General features: G+C 29.6%; 2 protein-coding genes across 3 annotated transcripts; both read right to left on the reverse strand.

Moving 5' to 3' along the window:
* Positions 1-629: 629 nt before the first annotated feature.
* On the reverse strand, positions 630-20,402 carry LOC122517774 (cytochrome P450 4C1-like). 2 transcript variants are annotated; one of them, XM_043636331.1, is made up of 12 exons: positions 20,330-20,402; positions 20,150-20,256; positions 19,961-20,051; positions 19,527-19,703; positions 19,379-19,448; positions 19,162-19,288; positions 18,978-19,047; positions 18,767-18,873; positions 18,618-18,686; positions 18,340-18,514; positions 789-965; positions 630-713 (listed from the first exon to the last, which is right to left on the reverse strand). In XM_043636331.1, exons 4-12 carry the CDS (start codon positions 19,639-19,641, stop codon positions 640-642), a joined length of 984 nt encoding a protein of 327 aa, XP_043492266.1. In that variant the 5' UTR covers positions 19,642-19,703; positions 19,961-20,051; positions 20,150-20,256; positions 20,330-20,402; the 3' UTR covers positions 630-639. The 2 variants fall into 2 exon arrangements, with proteins under 2 accessions (XP_043492266.1, XP_043492267.1); XM_043636332.1 differs by lacking the exons at positions 630-713; positions 789-965 and adding an exon at positions 16,663-16,951.
* On the reverse strand, positions 10,112-11,392 carry LOC122517785. The gene is made up of 2 exons (XM_043636345.1): positions 11,012-11,392; positions 10,112-10,929 (listed from the first exon to the last, which is right to left on the reverse strand). Exons 1-2 carry the CDS (start codon positions 11,390-11,392, stop codon positions 10,765-10,767), a joined length of 546 nt encoding a protein of 181 aa, XP_043492280.1. The 3' UTR covers positions 10,112-10,764.
* Positions 20,403-26,204: the final 5,802 nt, after the last annotated feature.

The raw sequence follows: 26,204 nt of genomic DNA on the forward strand, positions 1-26,204 counted from the left end.
TTATTAGTACTGACTGGGCTCAAAAAATATATTTTAATTTATTTTCACCTACCCTCATTCCTCATAAATAAACGATTCCTAACATCCATCTATAAGTGCATTTTCAACGACAAGAAAACCACCGGAGTTCCGATACAAGGCGTCGGTCGTTCAACAATAATATTTTATTTATTATTATTATAAAAGGAATTTATCCATAAATTCATTACTAAAAAAATATTTTTTAAAATGATTATTCTTACTTGCATGTGGATCTTTTTCTTCCCGGGTAAAGTTATCTTCATTCATTGAATTCTTCTTTTTCCTTATAATCTTAACGAATATAAAAGTTATATATACATGAATAAATTATTATTTTATTTCAAACTAATATATTTTTTTGATATTTGACAATTTAAAACAAAAATTATTTCTTGGTATTTTTACCTCGTTTGTTATTTTATTTAAGGGGGAAATAATTTCTTGTAGCCGTTTCCCCATAGATGAACTGTTAAATATAATATTTGGATGTAACCAGAATTTCACTATTCTTGTTGCAGCTATGTCCATCGTTCTAAATAAAAATAAAATTCACAATAAAAAGACGAATATTCGATAATATTAGATTATATTATAAATTTAAAAATATTCTTCTGATTATTACTCCGACATATATTCATCAAGTTTGCAATCCGGATTGCTCTGCAAATTTAAATCACTTTCCAATAGGCTATCTGTCAGTACAAAAAAACAATTTTTAGAAAATTTTAATATGTCCATCTATATTTTTTAGAATTTCCAAGTCTTACCATATATTATATCCAGCGTACATAAATGTACGTAATGCATAATGTCTACGTTTTTTCCGTTTGTAGTTTCTAAAATATTAGCTAGTCTGTTTGAATTTTTTATCATTGAGTCCATATAAGTCGAAACTTCTTTGAATACTGGACTTAAGATTTTTTGATGAATGTCCCATATTGATGCTTTAAATACGAGAATATTTCTTACTTTAAATATTTTTATAGTATCTTTTTTATATATTTATTAATAAATAAATCAGAAAAGAGAGATTCTTATATATTCATGTGTAGGTGTGTAGGCATTATATGCAATCAATGCAAACTATGTAAACCTCTCATGCAGGTTCGTGCACGTTGGCGCCTGCAGTAGTGTGAGTGCGTGCGGATGTTTGTTTAGTATATCGATATTCTTAAGATTAAGTGTGAAGAACAGTGGCTTTATGCGTCACCCATGGAGGGAGGTCGATGCTCCGTTGTTCGATGGAAAAGTATAAAAGGGGAGTTGGACAATACGGCGAGAGGAGTTTAGTTCAGTATTTGTCGGTTCTTATGTTAGTTATGATGACCTTTCTTATGAGTCTTATGGTAACGGGTTATTACAATTATTAGGAATTGTCCGCTATTGAAAGTAACGGTTTTATGAAATATTATGTGTGTGGTGCAGTTTACAAATATCAGAAGTGGGATTCAAACTCGCTAAATTAGAAATTCGCGATTCGCGCGTGTGTTATGAAAAGTGGGATTGAATCTATTACGTTATTAGTGAAGTTGTTAGTGAACTTACGTGATTGAGTGACTTAACATTTGAAGTCTAAAAAATTTAGAAAACGTTTGTATTGAAAGTGTCTACGAAAATTAAGAAACATGGCAACAACCTGCAAACTTGCAGTAGCCGAGCTAAGAGAAAAGTTACGCGCTCGAGGCTTGGCGACGTACGGCACGAAAGCCGAGCTTATGGCAAGATTAGATTTAGCTGAACCTCATTGGAGGGATGAAGCTATCTTAGATACAACTTACGACGACGGAGCGACCGCCTTAAAAACACCGGCCACCGAAGATGGCGAAGTAGAAAGTCTCCGTCGGCAGGTAGAAGACCTTATGCGTGAGGTCGGGCAACTCAGGGGAACAACGGAACAACGACCAAGAGTGAATGATCGAAACCGCGAGGTCAGCTTAAGTGTAATCTCTGATATGATCGACGTTTTTGATGGAAGCGTTGGTACCTTTACCGTCTGGGAGAGACAAGTGCGCTATATACAACGAATGCACCAGCTTCGGGATACCGAAATTGTTATGATAATTAGTCTAAAATTGAGGGGAAAAGCATTGCGATGGTTTCACTCAAAACCCGAATTTGTGACTTATGGAATGGAGGAATTATTAGCTGCAATAGGGAAGATGTTTAGCTCACGACAAAGTGTTATCACGTTGAGAAGACAGTTTGAGGAACGTAGGTGGAACGGCAACGAGTCGTTTAGAGATTACCTACATGACAAAATGATTCTGGGTTACCGAATTCCCCTCCCAGAACAAGAAATTTTGGAGTATGCGATAGACGGCATTCCAGACATTGCATTAAGAAACCAGGCCCGGATGATTGGTTTCCGAGACCAGGAGTCGTTGCTGACGGCTTTCGAAAGTATTACGCTATACGCCGGGTTAAAGGTGCGAGCGACGGGCCCTCGAAGTCCTACAAAATACGAAGGAAGGCGGCCGACGGGAGAAGGAAGAAGAAAACCGATCGACCATAAGAGGCCGTCGGAGGAAAGTTATGCCAGATGCTTCAACTGTGGAGAGACAGGACATTTTGCGGGGAACTGCCCCCGTCCGAAGAGGGAAAGAGGCAGCTGCTACAAGTGCGGTAAACATGGACATCTTAGACCAGAATGCCCGGAGAAGGGCGGCGAAGTCCACGGCGTCACCAGGAACTTGACCACCGATGACGACTACATCAGGAAGATAACTTATGATGTCGATTTAGGCAATATACACTACATCTTAGTTTTAGACACCTTATTGGATTCCGGCAGCCCCGTGAGTTTTATAAAGAAAGGGTTAGTGATGGGACCGATCGACCCTGCGCCGGAACTCGGAAGTGAATATTATGGTATTAATCATAGTCGTCTGCAGGTACACGTCTCGATACGAGTTAGTTTAAAATTAGATGACGGCGAAAGGGTTGACACTCGTCTGTTGGTAGTACCGGATACTACAATGATGAACTCCGTTATTTTAGGTCGCGATGCATTAAAAAAATGCGGATTAGGTTTAAGCAGAAAAGATAGGCGCTCCGAAGAAGAGGTAGTGATAGATCAGATTATGAATATAGAAATAGATGATTCCACCGATAATCAAACTACCGAGTTGGACATTAATCCCGAAATCGCGGTGGAAAAACAAAATGAATTAAAGGAAATCTTAAAGGTAAATTACTTAGATGCACCTCGTCCGGAAAAACCTAGAATAAGCACGGAGCTGAAATTAACATTACAAGAGCATCAGCCATTTCAGTTCTCTCCCCGTCGCTTATCGTTTGTTGAGAAAAACCAAGTTCGGGTAATAATAGGAGATTTGCTAGAAGGAGGAATCAAGCCGACTGTCAATGGCGTAGCGGCTATTGAAAATTTCCCGATACCACTTAATGACGTACAAAGATTTTTAGGATTATGTGCCTATTTTAGAAAATTTGTGATAGGATTCGCCCTTACGGCAAGACCACTTTATGACTTACTTAAAAAGAATGTTACCTTCGCTTTCGGCAAGGAGCACCTGCGAGCAATTAGGAATAAGGCCGAAGATAGAATGGCTGAGAAGCAAAATTATAACAAAAGGTATTACGATAAACGCTATCATAAGATACGGTCAGAATTTAATGTCGGTGATTATGTGGTGGTAAGAAATTTTGATAGCACTCCAGGGGTTGGAAAGAAACTGATACCAAAATTTAGGGGTCCGTACGAAGTTATAAAAAAATTACGAAACGATAGATATGTAGTTGCCGATATAGGAGGCTTCCAAATATCTCAAAGACCGTATCAGGGAACATGGGAATATTGTAACATGCGTCCCTTGCGAGAAACGGAACAGGCCAAAGGATAGAGAGAGAAGAGAACAATCTCAAGCTCAAATTTAGTATATTTTATCCTTACGATTAAAACTCAATTGTATTATGTGTAAACTACCCAGCACATAAGATTTCATAAAGCCGACAAAAACTGAACTAACTAATTAACTCGCTCCTCTCTCGCCGTATTGTCCGACTGCCCTTTTATACTTTTCCATCGAACAACGGAGCATCGGCCTCCCTCCACGGGTGACGCATACAGCCTCTTTTCCTCACACTTAATCCTAAGAATATCGATATTCTAACAAACATCCGCACGCACTCACATTAGTGCAGGCGCCAACGTGCACGAACCTGCATGAGACGTTTACAATCGGCCAGTCCTGACAGTGACCGCCCTCGTTCACTAGACCATCACACATACATAAAGACGCAACGTAAAATGAACATGAACATAAGGTTAATACATACATAAGAAATACATGAATACAAACATAAGAATACAATCAAAAATTAAACATAAATAAAAGTAATAATCTGAAAGAATAAAAATACAAGATAATCCATTCATAAGAAATACAATTAAAAAATAAACACAAACGCAAGGCTAGTATAAAAGGTCTTAAAAATGCTGATATAAAAGGGTCTAAAGATTAAATAAACGCATACATAGGAAATAAAATCACTCGGATACAATATTTCTCTCTCCTTTTTTCTCTCCTTTTTTTTTTTTTTTTCTTTTCGATCTAATCCATAACTAAAATAATATTCATTCTTATATAAAAATGAAGCGAGATGCGATATCGGTGATAATCCTTAAAAGGAAATGAAATGAAACATAATACAATTGGATTATAATCATAAGGATAAAATACACTAAATATAAACTTTTAACTGTCGGTACACTATCTTTAGTCCAGTCAACGCGGGCCGTTTCCTTTATATTTCAGGAAAGAAAGTGGAAACTTGATATAAGGGTAAATAGACGACGCTGAATCGAATGGTGCTAATTTTTTTGAGGTGGAAAGTGCCGTTTTTGAGAAAAAGGGTAAAAAAGGGTCAAAAATAACTTTATCTTAAAATTTAGGCATTTAATCGAAAAAAGTTTCAAACAAAGGTTGTAGAGAATTGAAAATTACTAAAAAAATGTTCTATGAGTTATCTTCGTATTTTCAAAAATAAGCGAATAAAATTGGATTGAAGATGGGAAAAAAAATTGTAAGAGTGGGAGAAAGCAAGCTTATCCCTCCGTCGCGTTTTACACGCGAGCGAGCTAGTGTGCGTGCGAGCGAGAGAACAAACCAATATTTCTCTCTTTTTATTTATCATGCGATAACGAGTATTATTGTCCTTGGCCATCGATTGTTGAGCGTTCTGATATTTCTCTTTTTATATTTTTTCTTTCGGTAGCAAGAATTTTACGTCTTGGCCATCGAGCGTCGAGCGTTTTGTATACGAGTGCGAGTGAGAAAGAAAACCGATATTTCTCTCTTTCTATTTTTTCATTTGGTAGCCAGAATTTTACGTCTTGGCCATCGTGTGTCGAGCGTTTTGTATATCTATATATATCGGCGTATAAGCGCGGCATTTTTAAATCGAATCTTGATGCTTATGACACGCCGTTTTTTTATTTATTGTCAAAAATAGTAAACCTTGAATAAAAGAAAAACAATAATTCATTTTAACAGAAACTATTATTATTTAGTCGAGAGGAAAAGTATTGAATTAATTTTGTGCCTCGCCATAAAATTAATTAGAATAATTGATTGATATTAATTTTTTGCCTCACAAAAATTTATTTCTATATAAAATTGAATACGAATTCTTTGTAAGACGAAATTTAAAATTTAAATATTTTTCCTAATAAATTACTTATTTTATATAATTTTAAATTACTGATTTTTTATTTTTTAATTATTTATTTGTGTATTAAATTGAATACATATTTGAAAAAAAAAATTTTCTATCTACACATAAAATTAATTTAAGATATACAGAAAAGGATATTCTAAAAATATGGAATTTATTTTTTGTCTAGACATAATTGTAATTCATTTTTATTATGTTTTAAGAAAACAGTAATGCGTTTTTATTCAGCTTCAAAGTCGTAAAAATTGTATGAAAAAAAATTGAGCACCTGTCAAGTGGTGTGCTTGCGTAAGTAGTATCGTCTTCGCTTCTCGCGCCAGTTATTAACGTTCGATTTTTCGTGGGGGAATTATTTTTTTTTTATAAGTTTTTCTATCTTTAACAAAGAGACGGTCAGTGAGTCCCACCTCAGATTTTTTTCAAATTTTGCACACTTGTAGTACTCCATTAGAAAATTCATTCTTCTGAAAATTAGCCGTAGATATAGAAAACGCGTATTGAAATTTCACATTGATACGTGTTTTTTTGGCTGTAGTAGTGTAGTTGCTACAGTGGCTACATTGTGTGTGTGTTTTTCACGTCGCCGATACCTATATCTTGTATTGACAGTCCTAACAAGTATGTTTACCTTTCTTTCTTTCTTTTTCTCTTCGTTCTTTTTCTTTGCTTTCTTATTTCTTTTTTTCGTTATTGTGAAGTAAGCTTAATAAATTTTTTTTCAATTTTTTAATAGTATTTTATAATAAATTTATAGAAAATATAATTAAAAAAAAATGCATTTGTATTATAGGAAGTACGAATTTATTTTTGGCTAACGATATAAATTTTATTAAGAAAAATTTATTAAAAAATTAAAATTAAAAAGAAAGAAAAATTTATTATAAATTTTATTAAGAAAGAATTATTGTTTTTCTTTTATTTGAGGTTCATTATTTTTTACAATAAATAAAGAAACGGTGTGCCATAAGCATCAAGATTCGATTTAAAAACGCCGCGCTTATACGCCGATATATATAAATATATAAACAGCTCAACTATTGATGGCCAGGAAAAAAATGGAAACGTTTTTTCTCATTTCTAACCAAAGCAATGAAGTTTTCTAGTGTTTTTTGTTGTCAATAAATTTCTCACTTTTTGTTTGTCTGGCTCCTCAACTAATTAAATATTAATCAAATATTTAATTAGTTAATAATAATTGAAAAAACAAAAATGTTTTTTCTCATTTCTAAGCAAAGCAATGAAGTTTTCTAGTGTTTTTTGTTTTCAATCAATTGCCTACTTTTTGTTTGTCCGGCTCTTCAACTTTATTTTATTAAATATTTTTTATTTATCGTAATTAATTGAAAATAATTATTACACTTTGAATAAAATTATGAAATGGCGACGTCATGAGTGGGAGATATGTTATACGCATGCGCAACCACAAATTCAAGGTGCAAGCGCACTTTGAAAAAAATAAAAGTAAAGTTGATATATATATATATCTGCAGAAGATATATTTAAAGTTGATTTCCAAAGTAACAACCATGGAGACTACACAAAGAGCACGAACTCCATGTATACAAATAGGATATAAAAATAATAAGGCACCCGTGTACTATTTCGTTTTTATATGAGAACATACCCATACTCCAAGTGCAAGATTAGAGTTTTCTGACATCTGAGTATGGTACAACTGAATTTAAAGAGGGAAAAGGATAAAAACAAAAATATCAAGCATATAGATTAAAAGAAGTGTTCCTTTTTTTTTAATAAACATACTTATATGACTTCAAAAATATAGTTTTTAATTGTGTCTTAAAAAATAATTAAGAAAGGCTGTCATACCTTAACTAATAATAGATTGCTTTTTATAATGGTCTCAAAAATATTATCAGGTTAAATAAACACGTATATCATTGATAACTGATTGGTATAAATTTAATATGTATAAACAACATCATTTGCCATTTTTCTTCGTTTTTTTCTTAATCGTTTTCTTAAATTACCATGTTTTAATTTTCACTTATATGACAAATGTTACATTACGCTGAACCGTGCAGCCCCACCGCATAAGAAAAATATTTGTACAGTAATTCTATGGAGATAAAGAATTCTAAAGGTGTTGATAATCTAAAATAAATATGTAATATTTTTTCGATCTCAGGTTACAGGCGGTAGAAATAATTCTAAGATATTCGGTCTCCTCAAAAGAAAGGGTCTGGTGCTTGTACTCCTTTTTGTTTACCCGTGCAAGTTTGGACGGGAAAATTTCAGGAACCGTGGAAGATACTCTCTGGCTAAGACGTTACAGGCGGTAAAAGAAAGACCTATCGATGACCAATAAGGAATCTGTGATTTAATAAGAAATGCCCTATAGGACAAAGAGAGTCCTTCCCCTCCCACTATATACGGGATATAAAAGATGGACACCAGACCAGAGAGCAAGTTATAAAGTCTTAAAGTTATAATGTTATAATATTAGAAAGATTTTGGATTCCCATATCAAAAGTAAAAGATATAAGAGTTTTTCTTGCTTTAAGCATAACGCAAGGAGTTTGTATTTTTTGTTCTGTTTTCTTGTTTTTTATTAAAATATATGATCCATATTTTGTACTACTTCTTCTCAACTGTTATTCACCCCGACTTTTAATCGAACAATAAGCATATTTACAATCTTACTGATAAAAGCCTTTATTACGATTTTAACATACTAATGATTCAATACTTGTAAATGTTTATACAATGAATTAAAAATATTACTATTGTAATTATACTTTTTTTTGTTAAATAATTAAATAATAATAAAATTTGTAGCTTATCTTTTCATACTTCTAATCCTCCCTCTTTTTTAGCTGGTCACGCTATATATATATATACATTTATAAGATTAAATAAATGAATGAATAAAAATATAATAATAAAAGAAAAATAATCTCTTTCGGCTAACATTAGCGAATAGTATCGATCTTTAAGCAGGTAGGGGGAAAAGATTCTTTTATCAACTATATTCTATGTAAAAATAATAATAATAATAATAATAATTATTATTATTATTTTAGTTATACTGTAAATACGATTTTAAAATACTAATGATTCGGTACTTGTAAATGTTTATATAATGAATTACAAATAAAGAAACATTAATCATTAAATCAAGCATTGTTATTAGAGTCTACAGACTTACTACAATAATTAAATTTGATCGTAAGATTTATTTTAGTTTAGCGTAGGATTTTTACACGTTGAATATATAATTTAGCAGAATTCTTATGGCACGTTGTGAAATATATATCTAGATAATAAAAAAAAAACTAAAATTTAACATGTGTGTGTATGATTTTATAATAGATTTGTAAGTCAATTATTACATTTGAAAATAAATAAATAATACTTAAAGATATATTAGATTACGAATTATATCATTCTACTACGTGTTTGATTGACTGGAAACAGCAAGTAGTTCTTGAGAGTTTTTAGTAGCCCTCCATAAAATTTTTTATTGTTTAATTTCAAAGACTGTTGAGAGTACCATGAAAAAATAAATCATCAGAAAAGATGACTGTTGAAATGTGATAATGATAACTACATAGAAGTAATAATAATTGATTTAACTGCTTCTATTCATAATGGATTACAAGTAAACATAAATTAAAACTATTTAAATAAATTAATCAAGCGAAAAGTTAATTTTCATTACTTACCTTATTTAAGATACCGAGAACAAGTTTTTTAATCTTTGTTTAATTTATAATTATCATTATCAGTTTATCTATATATGTAATTGATAGGGATATTATATTTTACATTAAAATAAAATTTGATTGAAAAACTGGCTCTACATTACATAATTATTCGATTATAAAAGTCATTAGAGAAATGACCCACCTTAAAATTAAATATTTGTTTTTATCAGTAATAAGAAGAAGAAAAAAAAGTTAACTAAGATGCAAGAATAGTAACAATAAAAGCATAATTACTTGAAATTTTTTGCGTACCACCAACGATATCATTTTTAATTACATAATTATAAAAACTATTGCTGTAATTTAGTTTTATGAATATATTGAAAGGATATTTGTTGAACATAATTTACAATTATTTTTTTTGAATCGCATTACTTTTATTATTTAAAACTAATGAATAAATTTTTATAAAAAAACATATAATAATAAAAAAATTCTAACGTTAGGTAGTTTAGTACGTAGAATGTTTGGAGTTTGGTGCAAATCATCTAATTCAATCCATTTGTTTTGGATTGTACGAGTAAAAGCCACAAAATGTTCAATGCCATCCCGTAAGGTCGATGGTCGGAATTCAATCACTCCAGTCGGCTAATATTTTTTATTTTCAATATTTAGTGTTATGGGAATTTCCTGCAAATTAATGTCTGATAACGTTTTTTTTTGAAGAATAGTTTGCTTCATAAAAATGATCTATATTTAAAAATAGATAAGAATCAATTTCCAGTATACGACCGGTTACAATTTTTTACAGTTTTTACAATAAAATGTTTCTTTTTCGATTTCATTCGAAACATTAAAATTATTGCCATTATCTAATATTAATTGAGCATTAACGTTTAACTAATATTTTTTTGGTTTCAGAAGATTCACATTTCATACATGTCCATTCAGTGATAGATTCATAACATCTCAGAAAATTTTGAATTAATTTATTGACATCATCTACGCAATCAATAATATATTGTTTCTCAGGATATATTTTTCTTAAAAAATGAAATCTTTTACTATAAGAGTCTGAAGTAGGAACAAATTCCGCGTATAATCGTAAAACTTTTAGAAATTCAGAATGACTTTTTTACTATCAATAAAATTTTGATAACTTCTAAATTTTAAATATGCAAACGACAAAACTTCCACTACGCAATCAAACGGACAGGTATTGCGAAATGATAATATTAATTTACCAACTTTATAAGATCCACATCTGTTACCATTTTCAATCATTTTCCGTTTTTTTTGTTGCTTTAGACTTGATGGCTACGGCATTGTGATGGAATAACGTTGCTGCTGGAAATCGATTGATGTATTTACCTCGCTTAACCGGCTAGCACGTATCAGTGTTTGAGATATTTTTGCATTTGAGTGGCATTTCAGTTTCACAAATTTTAAATGGGATTGGTTGCTCGTCTACTACTATTGAATAACTATTTTCTTGATTATGTTCATATGAAAAATTTGAAGATAATTTTGGTGTAGAATGGAATTTTATCTGAAATTTAAACAGTTTAAATGAATTTAATTAATTTAACAGATACAGTATACTAATTTCTTTGCTAGAACACAGCACTCACACTATCAGAAGAATTAACAACAGAGGTAAACTGTGGTTGAAAATCTGATGACATACTTAAAGCATTTGATAAAATAATTTCTTTAGATGATTTATGTTTATGTAGAGTTTCAGTTTTATTATCATTGTTTCTAAACTTTTTTAATTTTTCCTCTACTTCACTTACAGAAATTTCCGAAAACGTATCCTCAGTAATATTTAGTTCAACAGTTTTGTTAAGTTCATTTTTATTTTTCCAATTTTCTTCACAGTTCAGCACACTATTGTCTATCACTTTTTTAGTGTTATGTGATACTTTTTTAAGCATCTGTTGTTTGTCATACGCAGCTCTTCCTTCTACCATTCTTGCCGAAATTGTTTTAACATGTTCAATTAAAAACATATCTGCTCGAGTTGGTTGGTGACCTTCCAAAACATTATCTTTAACATACTTAAAATAATTTTCAGATTAGGACGAAGTAGCAATATCATTTTTTGATCTGTAATTTTTTCGCATCACGTTTGTCCAAGATGGAAATTGTTTAAACAACTCAATTAGTTTCTGTAATATTGCTACTGAATAATAAGGGTTAATACCGCCAAACTTTGCAGAATTATTATAATGAATATTGTTAGAAGTTTCTTCTACAAGTTTATCAATATAATTTGATAATTCCAAATTAACAAATGAACTTACAGCCGAAAAATTATCATCTTCTAGGTCCTCATCATGGAAAAATAAATGGATATCACAAAGATTTATTTCATCATAACTACTACTGTTTTTAACTATTTTGTAATCAATAGCTGTATCGTCAAAACTAAACGTTTCTAATTTTTTCAATACCCATTGAATATCATTTTTACATCCATATTTGCTTTGACTAATGTTTAATAAAGCTTTTATCATTTTTTCAACGTCCGACAAATTTTCGAGAGTGTGCTCATTAAACCAATAGCTCTTAGATAGAAATCTTTAATTATAAATGTTATTGATAAAAAACATTTGTGCGTTGACACGCTATGAATCAAATGAGCAATGTCAATCCTTATGTATAATTGTGGCAAAGTTTTACTTTTCTTCATTAAAAATTGAAAACACTTGGATAAATATTCTTTATAAGTCAGGTTACAAAAAGCTAAACATATTGAGTTTTGTAGAGCTGCAGACATATCCGTTACTACATTTAGAGGTATTCGAGCTTTCGATGAAATCTATTCATGCAGCCAAAGTGTCAGGATTCTTGTGTCGTGTCTCTCCGATAACATCTGACAAATTGGAATGATTAGATGATCGATATGTGTGACAATTTGGTATAGAATTATTGGATCTTGTTGATAATCATTGGCAAATGGTATTTTTTTAACTACACTTCCAGTAGCATCTATGGAAACTATTGGGTTAAGTTTAATTAGATCGTTATATAGTTCGATTTGCTGATCAGTCCAATACATAATAAAAAATTTATCATATCCAACTTGTTTAATTACATCAACAAATTCTAAATTATTATGCTTCAAGTGTGTTAACGAGTCAAATAAGTTTTCCTGAATACCATAACGGATTTTCTTCCGTCCATGACGTGTCTGAACAGATACATTTGGGATAATAGGAGCTGCAAAATTACAATACCGTTGATATGTTTCTATGAGCTTTCTTTTGTACTGTTCTCCTTTCCGTAATTCTAATTTTTTTGCAAACTGACGCCTCTGTTCTCCAGTAATACGCCGTTTTTTGGAATGGGGAATGTTTAAAGTATTTGCTGTCTGTATTAGCATGGACACATTTTCATCATCGCTGAAATTAAAAATACACTTTCCAAGAATAGTAGCATGGCATAATTTTTCAGTACATGAGCCTGAAATTTTTAGAATAAATTTATCAATGTTATTTTCATTTTCAAAGTAAATAACTGATTGCTGAGGAAATTTGAAAGCGCAAGGTAATTTTTGTGCAACATATATTAAGTTTGAAACAATAGATTTCCAACCGTGTTTTAACGCATAATATTTTTTATCATTGCAATCGATTTTTTCGATTGGTTTAATTTTTAACCATTCTTCTTTAGTAAAAGTTATTTTAAAACTTAAATATTTTTCTTGGGTTTCAACACTTTCAATTGATTCATCATTCTCTGGATGAAAAATGGCTTTGTCTTCATCGGTGTTTGGAAAATTTAAACCTCGCTCCTTTAGATATCGATCGAAAATATTATATCGATTTTGTTTCACGTCAAAATATAAAGCAATTGGTGTTTTTAAATATTTTCCAGAAGGCAGTTTCCAAATTTGACAAATATCTTTCCAAACAGAATCACGCGATGATTTAATTTTACCATCGTCTGTACAGATTTCAAAATTTACCACTCGATTTATAACTTCTACGAACGACACAGCTGCCCAATGCGTCATTATAAAATATTATAAGTGAATAATAAATTATTTAATCACTTGCGGTGGAAAGACAAGCCAGGCAAGTCGTTAGACGATTGTCACAGAAACAAACACGACGTGTATGGCACGCGTTGGTGAATTTTTTTTCCCAGAGCAAATGGTTAAATAAATACTGTAGTACTGTAATACTGTAATACTGAATGTCATTTGTTTGTGTTAGTATACACTAAGTAGAGAGGAAACCGTAAATTGTGATTCCTCCTGAGACGGTTATGGAAAAACTGAAGCAGCTGAGACGTAGCGGTCTTCATCAGCCACTTCTAAGGTATATCCCACCAAGAGCATCGGTGTGACCTTGGAGTGGGGATAGCTGATCAAATACACACTCTCCAAGTTCTAGGAATTGAAATAGGATACTGAACGCGATAGCTGAAGCTATGATGTCTGTCGACGAAGTGATCCCAAACAAATATTCTCTATCTTTTGTAAAACCCTTTGTCAGGTATTTTTATCTTTGTGAGTACGATCAGAATTTTTCGTTGAGATAAATTCTTTCAAGTGTCCCGACAAATGACGGAACACAGAAGGTTCGTAAATGTCCTTAATGTTATTTAAATCAGTAATTACAGTTTTCATCTTACTCGTTTTTACTAATTGACGGTTCCAAGTTTAAATTTTACTGTTCTGACGTTTCAACATCTGTAGATTCTTTCGAATCTAGATTGTGATCATTTTAACGAGTTTCTTGATTTGCAGTAGAATTAGCAACATCCTTCAGCTCACATTTGACTTCCACTGAATAAATAGGATTATAATATAACAGCATTTTCCTTTTAATAGTATCTTTTCCACGAGGTCGTGAACTATGTTCAACCTTTTTTGAATAGTTTATAAAATATAATTCATGACAATGACGTGTTGTTTGGTGTTCACCAGTAACTCGACATAAAAGTCCAACTCAAACAGGCGCGGCAGTTACTCGGAGATTTTCACCAATTCTATTTTCAATGACTTAGACTCAGTTTTAATTTTTTCTCATATTTCCAAATTTTTATAAATTGAGTTGAGCGATAAAGTATTGAACTGGGGAAACGGCTCATTCTGCGATAATCTTGGTAACCTTAAATAGTTTGATTTTCATATTAAAATTAATATCACACCATAAAAATATTAAACTTACTTCTGTTAAAGTTGGTAAAAATTTGGAATCACTGATCCTAGACTTTATTTCCTTCAAGTTAGAAGTAGGACAACCTACTAGTATGGACTGGATCTGAAAAATAAACTTCTTGAAATTATAAAAACTGTACTTCGCTTAAAAATTGTTATGAAAAACAAAACAAAAAATAAATAAATAAACAAACGTTCTTACTAACGAATAAAGATTATAAAGTTTTGTATTGGACAAAACTGAGCTATTTAAAGCAACTAAGATTTTTTCTATCTTCCGTCGTCGCAGACATTAGAAAATATATCATCATTGTCTGAGTAAATTGACAACCCATACATACGCTGGCTTATTATGAAGAAATAATTCGAATGGATATATCCTCTGTAATTAAAAAACTAATTATTAAATGCCTACGTAGACAAAAATTATTTTATAAATAAATCTTTTCAAACCTTATGTCTCTTGTAGCATGTCGTTTATTGGAATAAAAAATTGTGAGTGTTGACTGTTGACTGTAATCGTGAGCCATAAATTTACCATTTGGTAAAATTAATTTAATATATTTATTAAGCATATGTATAGACCTTACACTGCTTTTCTAATTTTCCATCATATTCCTGTATATATAAGTAAATAATAATATTAATGTTAAAATATATAAGACGTAAATTTAACTATTTACCTTACCACATTACTGACCGGCAACTTTTCTTAAAATTTACCTCATGTGCCCGGGCTATTGTTTTGAAAGCGGATCTGGAAGTAAAACAATATAAATAAACTTTAATAAATATTATTTATTATTCGACTCTTAATATTTCTTTTTCGTATGATAAAAAGTATAACAATCACCTACGTGTAATGGTACACCACAAGTTTTGCAAATATATCGGGTTTCGCTCCATTTTCCTTTCGAAGAAGGAAATCAATCACTTAGACAATCAGATGAAGCATCTGCGTATACTTCAGTAAAAGGTTCTTCTTTGGTGCGTTCGGTCATCGTTGAAATTTTTTTTACAACTAAGAACGAAACTTGGCCGGTCTTATAAGCGAGACACAACTCGAGGTATGCAGACCAAATAATTACGCTACAAGATTTCCAACAGTGCACCGTGAAAACAATGAAGATGCGGTAAAAACTTATCACGAGTTAACTCGTGACCGGTCAGCGATGCGTTAATCCTCTATGGGTCGAATTTGTCCCTCCGGTATCTTTATAGCTCTTCCGCAATAAAACTAGTAAACATGGTCAGAAATTGTTCGCTGCAATAAATTCCTCAACTTGTTCTGACATTTGACGGAACACACAAGCTTTATGCTACATATACAGAAATGTCTCTTAAAGGCCATTGTTACTTCAAAGTAACAGAACTGTATCATAAAAAAGAAGTAACAAAATGATATTTGAATTGAATTTGTTTATAATTTATTTAGCGACAATTATCGCTTAGAACAAAATTTATACCAATCAGTTATTAATGATATACGTGTTTATTTAACCTGATAACATTTTTGAGACCATTATAATAAGCAATCTATTATTAGTTAAGGTATGACAGCCTTTCTTAATTATTTTTTAAGACACAATTTAAAACTATATTTTTGAAGTCATATAAGTATGTTTATTAAAAAAAAAGGAACACTTTTTATAACCTATATGCCTGATATTTTTGTTTTTATCCTTCTCCCACTTTAAAGTCAGTTGTACCATACTCAGATGTCTAAAAACTATGTTTATAACAGCGATTAACTTCTTCTATTTATGTAAATTAGCATTATTACGCACGGAATAAATGAATTGATAAAATAGATCTTTTTGTCTAACTTTGCCCATACGTGTTGATGGTATCCTTAAAAACTTGACAAAGTAATATATTGGTTTTGCTTAAATAGGCTTCCGTTTGATGTTTCTTTCTTAGTTTCTGTTAAGACGCAAAAGATACAAGAAGTCACTGCGGAGTATCAACTTAATATCTGTTCTTAGCATACAAGAGAAGATCCAGAAGTATTTTAATACTATTTTAAGTTGTTTTATAATTTATAATTTGTTAAACTAAACATGTTGTATATTACTAAATTTTTTACTCCAATAGTAATAATGATACTGTTATTTTATTTAATCAAATATATATCAGATAAATTTCGTGCACATAAATTGGTAAAAAAATGCTCAGGTCCAAAGCCTTATCCTCTGATTGGAAATCTGAATCTATTACTTGGTGATATGAAAGGTATACTTTTATTTATTATTTATAATATCTATATTTATGCGACTTCTATTCAATAAATTTGTCTTACAATTAGATATAACTCATAAAATAATAAAATTATCTACAATCTATTCTTCGCCGTGGCTACTGTGGGTTGGCCCAAAATTAGACGTAATCTTGGATGAACCTGAAAATATTGAGGTAAGATCTATAAAATTTACTGCACTTCTTTAGAAACAATTTCCCCGAATAAGATTTTTTTTATTTCGGCTTTTTTTTATATTAATTTTTTGTTTCCTTTTTAGATTCTATCAAAAAGTTCTAACGGTTATGAAAAAAGTTCTCTATATTTCCCTATAAAAAATCTTTTAGGTAATGGATTATTGACTGCACCATGTAAACTATAGGTTCACAAGCTTTCTTCTTAATTAATAAAAAAAAACTATGTATACCCTACTGTAATACAGTATTTTTTAAATATGTCTTTTAGACGATTGCTAATGAAAATAGTTTCCTTTTTTTATGATTGCATATAATGCCTACACACCTACACATAAATATATGAGAATCTCTCTTTTCTTATTTATTAATTAATAAATATATAAAAAAGATACTATAAATATTTAAATTAAGAAATATTCTCGTATTTAAAGCATTAATATGGGACATTCATCGAAAAATCTTAAATCCTGATCCTTTAAGATTTAACCTGAATCGATTTCTACCAAGAAAATATAAATCTAAATGTTTTATTCCGTTCAGCACTGGGAGAAGAGGATGAATAGGTAAAAGCACATGTTTATGCATTCTTGAAATAGTATTCTAAACGATCGATCGGCTAAGTACATTGTTATTGAATATTGCTTTTTCAGGTCAAACATTTGCCATGACCAAAATGAAGGCAATAGCTGCTACCGTATTAAGAAAATTTATTATTCAAATAGACGAACCTATACCAGTTGCAAATGTCAACCAAAAATTCAATATTACTACGAAACCGGCTGAAACTATATTCTTGAGATTTAAAAAGAAATAATATTTATCATTGTTGTCATTATTATGTTACTAATCAAACAATTGTAATATATAATTAACCGTACAAATTAAAAATAAATTCTTAATAATATACGTTTCTAGTTTTTTATTAGGATATCGGTATTCGTATTCATAACTATAAAAGATGCAATTTCATGGTCATGGCAAATATTTGACCTGAAAAAGCAATATTCAATAAAAATTTAATTAGCCGATCGAATGTTTAGAATACTATTTTAAGAATTCATAAACATGTGCTTTTACCTATGCATCCTATTCTCCCAATGTTGAACGGAATAAAACATTTAGAGTTATATTTTCCTGGTAGAAATCGATCCGGGTTAAATCTTAAAGGATCAGCCCAATATTTTTCTTTTCTGTGTAGTGTAAATATCGTAAAAAATACCTGACAGTTTTTTGGTAATATCACATAGTCGTTCACATAATAAAATAAATAAATACATATTATTACTACATAAGACTGTAAAGTCAGTAGGAAAAAAAAATAAACAATAAAAATTTTATTATATATAAAAATACCTTTTGTATCGCGCTTTAGTGTTCGCCCAATAAGTAGTGCAGGTGGAAAAAAACGTAGCGTCTCCTTGATGACTCGTTCTAAATATTTCATTTTCTTAGTATCTTCCATTGTAATAGGAACATCTATAGGATTGCTTGAGTCGTACATATCGTACAGCTCTTCGTATACTTGATTCTGGAATCGAAAAAGCCGAATAAATGATACAAGTTTTGTATGAAAATATAATTGATTTTTAAAAGATAATAAATAATAATGCATAAGTTTTATCTGAGCGTACTTGAATGTCCGGAAACGTGGCTAACATTAAAAATAAAAATGTTAGCGAATTAGCGGCAGTATCACTTCCCTAAAAATTAATACAAATTGTTTATTACTTTTACTAAATAAAAAAAAAAATTTAAATAATCTTTAATAAATTCATTTTACTGCAACAACCATTGTATTTATTTCATCACGAATATCTGCCTCTGAATATTTTCTGGTTTCGTAAAAGGATTTAAATATTGCATCTAAAAATGGACTTGTATCTTCTTCTTTTTTAAAGGAGAATAATAATATTTTATTTATTATTATTATAAAAGGTATTCATCGATAATTTCATTACTAAAAAAATATTTTTTAAAATGATTATTCTTACTTGCATGTGGATCTTTTCCTTCCCGGGTAAAGTTATCTTCATTCATTGAATCCTTCTTTTTCCTTATAATCTTAACGAATATAAAAGTTATATATACATGAATAAATTATTATTTTATTTCAAACTAATATATTTTTTTGATATTTGACAATTTAAAAAAAAAATTATTTCTTGGTATTTTTACCTCGTTTGTTATTTTATTTAAGGGGGAAATAATTTCTGGTAGCCGTTTCCCCATAGATGAATTGTTAAATATAATATTTGGATGTAACCAGAATTTCACTATTCTTGTTGCAACTATGTCCAACGCTCTAAATAAAAATAAAATTCACAATAAAATTACGAATATTCAATAATATTAGATTATATTATAAATTTAAAAATATTCTTCTGATTATTACTCCGACATATATTCATCATATTTGCAATCCGTATTGCTCTGCAAATTTAAATCACTTTCCAATAGGCTATCTGTCAGTACAAAAAAAAAACAATTTTTAGAAAATTTTAATGTGTCCATCTATATTTTTTAGAATTTCCAAATCTTACCATATATTATATCCAGCGTACATAAATGTACGTAATGCATAATGTCTACGTTTTTTCCGTTTGTAGTTTCTAAAATATTAGCTAGTCTGTTTGAATTTTTTATCATTGAGTCCATATAAGTCGAAACTTCTTTGAATACTGGACTTAAGATTTTTTGATGAATGTCCCATATTGATGCTTTAAATACAAGAATATTTCTTAATTTAAATATTTATAGTATCTTTTTTATATATTTATTAATTAATAAATAAGAAAAGAGAGATTCTCATATATTCATGTGTAGGTGTGTAGGCATTATATGCAATCATAAAAAAAGAAAACAATTTTCATTAGCAATCGTCTAAAAGACATATTTAAAAAATACTGTATTACAGTAGGGTATACATAGTTTTTTTTTATTAATTAAGAAGAAAGAAAGTAAACCTATAGTTTACCTGGTGCAGTAAATAATCCATCACCTAAAACATTTTTTATAGGGAAATATAGAGAACTTTTTTCATAACTGCTAGAACTGTTTGATAGAATCTAAAAAGGAAACAAAAAATTAATATAAAAAAAAGCCGAAAAAATCTTATTCGGGGAAATCGTTTTTAAAGAAGTGCAGTAAATTTGATAGAGCTTACCTCAATATTTTCAGGATCATTCAAGATTACGACTAATTTTGGGCAAACCCACAGTAGCTACGGCGAAGAATAGATTGTAGATAATTTTATTATTTTATGAGTTATATCTAATTGTAAGACAAATTTATTGAATAGAAGTCGCATAAATATAGATATTATAAATAATAAATAAAAGTATACCTTTCATATCACCAAGTAATACGTTCAGATTCCCAATCAGAGGATAAGGCTTTGGACCTGAGCATTTTTTTACCATTTTATGTGCACGAAATTTATCTGATATATATTTGATTAAATAAAATAACAGTATCATTATTACTATTGGAGTAAAAAATTTAGTAATATACAACATGTTTAGTTTAACAAATTATAAATTATAAAACAACTTAAAATAGTATTAAAATACTTCTGGATCTTCTCTTGTATGCTAAGAACAGATATTAAGTTGATACTCCGCAGTGACTTCTTGTATCTTTTGCGTCTTAACAGAAACTAAGAAAGAAACATCAAACGATCGAAACATCAAAACGACAAAAAGATCTATTTTATCTATTCATTTATTCCGTGCGTAATAATACTAATTTACATAATAGATGAAGTTAATCGCTGTTATAAACATAGTTTCTTCTTAAAGAAATCTTCTTTTTTTTCCCTTCCCTCTGTTTGACTTTGTATTATGCTAATAAAGTGAATAAACGAGATACATTAAATGAGATGTAAGAAGTTTTTGATTATAGGTCAGATTGAAATGACTTTATTTTCCATTATTGTTATATAAAAGTACCGATTAGTTTTAATTATTGAGAAAAAAAATACATCATTTTCCTTATCTTATTGAAATGTTAAATTAATATGCAAGACAAAGTTTTATTTTTCTAGCACGTCTTTTTTTGCACGATTTATTATATACTTCTGTTACGTGTTTTATTACACTATCTTGTCTGATAATGATTCAACAAAAATTCGTTAGAAAATTATTTTTACATAAAAACGTTATAGTCCGGGAGCCTGTGGTTATCAAACGGTATGTAATTTACCAAAATCCAAAATTCATTCAGTCCAATCTCTCATAATTACTATACATTAGGCGGAAACTAACTAAGCTCGGCGGTGGTCCACATGGCGTCACTTAGGTAGCGTAGTTACAAAATTCAAACCAACTTCAAGAACATTTTAACAAGACTGTCATTTTGATATTTTTTTTTTACTATTATTATTATTAAAAAAAATAATTGCAGACAATTGTAAAACTTTTTAAGTTATAGAAAACACTTTTGAAAGTGCCAAAAAAAAAACAAATATCAAATGTATTTTAACTTATCTAAACTTTCTATGTTATTTATTATAGTATTAGGAGCCTACATTTTATACGGTAGAAATGTTCTACGGTATCAAAAAATAAAATAATAACATCCCGGCAGACAACGAAACCTTATCTATAAACAATAATAAGTATGAGAGTATAATGACGATAATAATATTATAATTGAAATTTGTATTTGTATTTTTTATCCGTTTAAAGCAAAATACGAATTTGATAAAAAGAAAGTAAGAGTTGTTTACGCTATAAAGAAATAATATATTTTCATATCTATAACAAATTTTATGTTTTCTATCCATCAATGTTATCTTCGGAATCATTTCTATCATACAATGGATTTTTATAATCAACTCAATTGATTTTTTCAACACGTCGAGCGCTTCGCGAATTTTTAAGAAAATCACCGTCAGGCCACGCGCGTTACTTATATTAGTAAAAAAAAAGAGCAGTTTTTTCGAGAGTGACTGACGTGGAACTCAACGTGTTAAAAATGAAATTCAAATTTGTAAATTGAACCAATCATATTTAAAAAAAATTAGATTTATAAAAATTAGAAAAAAAAGAGAAAAAGGAAATTAAATAGAACTTTACAAAATTATAAATTTAATTACGTTCACTATATACGTTGCACTCTGTACCCACGTTCCAAAATATACTAGAAAAATATTTGCCATAGAACCGCTACTGTAATGAGCTGCAAAAAAGAAGAATGTTATTTCAAGTAAATACAATAATACTGTATTATTGAGAATAGAAAAAAAAAAGATCTCTTTTGGCTTTATATGGTATAGTTTTCATATACATTCGTATTTACTTAGTCCACTCAAACGGCTCCAATTTCTGAATTTCTGATGACAGCGGGGGAAATTGATCTAACAAGGGGACCTTACACTGGGACCCCCACAGATCTTAACGAGCTTTGGTGTATTAGTAGTATACTTTTAGGGTGTTATCGTGGTAAAGGGTTTTTTCAAAATGCGCAGTCGTTTTTGAGAAAAAAGGTTTTAAAGTTTTGACTTTTGTAGTATATATGTTTAAATTATTTTAATTTTGGCTGTGTATCAAGTGACGCGATAACGTCAGTAGTAGCGTTCTCGCTTCTCGCGCAGTTAGTCAGTGTTCGATCCTTCGTGGGGGAAGTTTTTTTTATTAATTTTTTTTCTTTCTGTTTTCTAATTTTTTTTTCATATTTATTAATTTTTAAATATATACAGGAAAGAGAAAATTATTTATAACAAAAAAAATTATAAATAATAAATTTTTTAAAATCTTGCGCAAATAATAAAGGATAATTGATTATTTGAATTACAGATAACATTTTATTTTTTAACAGGTATATAAAAATAAATAAATCTTCAATATACTAACAAACAACAATCGTATATATTCTATTCATTAACAATTTCATATATAATTTTTTTATATCTACGAGTTTTAACATTTATTTTACATCTATTATTATTTAATACACGCAGGTTCCAGAGTGATAGTTATTGTAAAAGCATTCAAAACAATAAATTTTTTCACATCTCGCGCAATTAATGAAAGATGACTTGTTACATAAACAACGACGTTTTAAAAGATCTGTTGGAAAACAAACCTGATGAACGTTTAAAAATATTTCTCTTTCATTTGGTTTTAATAAGGCATTAATTTAATATTATATCTACATGAAATTTTTAATGATTAGAATATATACGAATGTTATTTGTTAGTATATTGAAGATTTATCTATTTTACATACATGTTAAAAAATAAAATGTTAACTGTAATTCAAGTAATCAATTTTCCTTTATTATTTGCGCAAGATTTTAAAAAATTTATTATTTCTAATTTTTTTTGTAATAAATAATTTTCTCTTTCCTGTATATATATAAAAATTATTAAATATGAAAAAAAAATTAGAAAACAGAAAGAAAAAAATTAATAAAAAAAACTTTCCCCACGAAGGATCGAACACGGACTAACCGCGCGAAAAGCGAGAACGTTACTACTGACGTTATAGCGTACTTGATACACAGCCAAAATTAAAATCATTAAAATATATATACTACAAAAGTCAAAACTTTAAAACTTTTTTTCTCAAAAACTACTGCGCATTTTGAAAAAACCCTTTACCACGATAACACTCTAAAAGTATACTACTAATATACCAAAGCTCGTTAAGATCTGTGGGGGTCCTAGTGCAAGGTCCCCTTGTAAGGGTAAGTCGACGACGCTGAATCGAATTGTGCTAATTTTTTTGCAACAGGATCCCAAGTTTTTAAGAAAAAGGGTAGAAAATGGATAAATGGCCTTATCTTAGAATCTAGGCTTTTAATCGAAAAAAGTTTTAAACAAAAGTTTTAGAGATTTAAAAAATACATAAAAAATGTTCTGTGGTTTATCTTCGTATTTGCAAAAATAAGCGAGAAAGAGTGGTAAGAGAAATTGTAAGAGAAGGGGAAAGCAAGTCTTGCCCCTCTGTCGGTTTTATCACGCGAGCGCGCTAGTATGCTAGTTGCGTGCGAGCGTCTGTGTGTACTAATCGCAAACGAAGGATCTTCGGACCCCTTTCTATTTGTTTAGGCAATAGCGAGTATTTTTTTTTCCTGGCCATCGAAAGCTGAGCGTTCTGTATACGATTTTTTCTTTCGGTAGCAAGCATTTTTTGTTTTGGCCATCTAATGTCGAGGGTATATATCCATTTATACCGACGCATAAGCGCGGCGTTTTTAAATCGAATCTTGATGCTTATGACACGCTGTTTTTTTATTTATTGTCAAAAATAGTAAACCTTGAATAAAAGAAAAACAATAATTCATTTTAACAGAAACTATTATTATTTAGTCGAGAGGAAAAGTAATGAATTAATTTTGTGCCTCGCCATAAAATTAATTAGAATAATTAATTGATATTAATTTTTTGCCTCACAAAAATTTATTTCTATATAAAATTGAATACGTATTCTTTGTAAGACGAAATTTAAAATTTAAATATTTTTCCTAATAAATTACTTATTTTATATAATTTTAAATTACTGATTTTTTATTTTTTAATTATTTATTTGTGTATTAAATTGAATACATATTTGAAAAAAAAGATTTTCTATCTACACATTACATTAATTTAAGATATACAGAAAAGGATATTCTAAAAACATGGAATTTATTTTTTGTCTAGACATAATTGTAATTCATTTTTATTATGTTTTAAGAAAACAGTAATGCGTTTTTATTCAGCTTCAAAGTCATAAAAATTGTATGAAAAAAAATTGAGCACCTGTCAAGTGGTGTGCTTGCGTAAGCAGTATCGTCTTCGCTTCTCGCGCCAGTTATTAACGTTCGATTCTTCGTAGAGGAATTATTTTTTTTTTATAAGTTTTTCTATCTTTAACAAAGAGACGGTCAGTGAGTCCCACCTCAGATTTTTTTCAAAGTTTGTCAATTCTCAAAGGGAGAACTAGTGCTGTGACCGCACCATGGCCGTTGTCACATAAAGTAATTCGATATATCAGTCTTATATTTAGTGTAAACTGATATCTATATTTTGATATTTTTTTATTCTTTCTTATATATATAATATATCGATCGATTGAAAATATTTTTCTTTTTTTTTTTTGTTAACTTAATAAAAAATAATAATTAGTAGCTTATCTTCTCATACTTCCAATCCTAACCCTTTTTACCTGGTCACGCTATATATATATATATTTATAAAATTAAATAAATAAATAAATGAATAAAAATATAATAATAAAAGAAAAATAATCTTCTTACATTAGAGAATATTATCGATCATTAATTAGGGAGGGGAGAACAGGTTCCTTTATCAACTATATTCTATGTAAAGAAAAAATTAATAATAACAATAATAATAATAATTATAATAACTTTAATTAAAAAATAAACAAGGAAAAATAAAAAGTTATAAGAAAAATTAATAATGATAATAATAATAATATTATTATTAATAATAATAATAAATTTTTTTTTCTTTAAGTTATTTTTTTTGAAGTTATTATTGAGGTTATTGAGGTTATATTCGTTTTGGTAGGCCAAAGAAATTTAACTTCTTACGTGCGTACATAAGTACACACGCACCAGTTTTTTTTTCCTTGTATGAGTGTCTTACACGTTGATTGTATTTGTTTCTTTATTATCGTCCTCGGAGAGCGTATTGAAGTTCCTGACAAACTTTTAACAAATTTTTCAGTAAAGGTCATCTGAAGGTCAACATTTTTCACGTCGTTGGATTCGGTTTTTTTTAACTCATAAGAATATTTTTGTAAATATATTTTCCTTTAAAATAGAAATACGATGACTTTTATATTTTGAAAAATATGACCTTGAAAAAAAAATTCGGCCTATCAATATAATGTGCGTCTTTGGACAGAATATTTTTGTCCTCTAACATTTTATCTATCGTACAAAATAAACGAGATACTTTAGGTGGTCGAGTTAGGCAAAAGACCCTATATAGTATAGTACTCATATACATACGTATGCACGTGCTGTAGGTAAGGTTTCGATGTGTTCCGGGATGTTATTACCGGAAAAATTGTCTACCGTATAAAATGTAGGCTAGTAATACTATAATATATAACGTGATATAACGAATTAACGTATTTCATTAAAATACATATAAAATTTAATTTCTTTTGAACTTCCAAAAGTGTCTGCCATAGCTTAAGAACCGTCACAATTTTCTGCCGTTTTTTTTTCTGCATAATAATACTAGAAAATAATAAAATAT

Source organism: Polistes fuscatus, unplaced genomic scaffold (assembly GCF_010416935.1).
Source record: "Polistes fuscatus isolate 324 unplaced genomic scaffold, CU_Pfus_HIC Scaffold21, whole genome shotgun sequence".
In the NCBI taxonomy this organism is placed as follows: domain Eukaryota; kingdom Metazoa; phylum Arthropoda; class Insecta; order Hymenoptera; family Vespidae; genus Polistes; species Polistes fuscatus.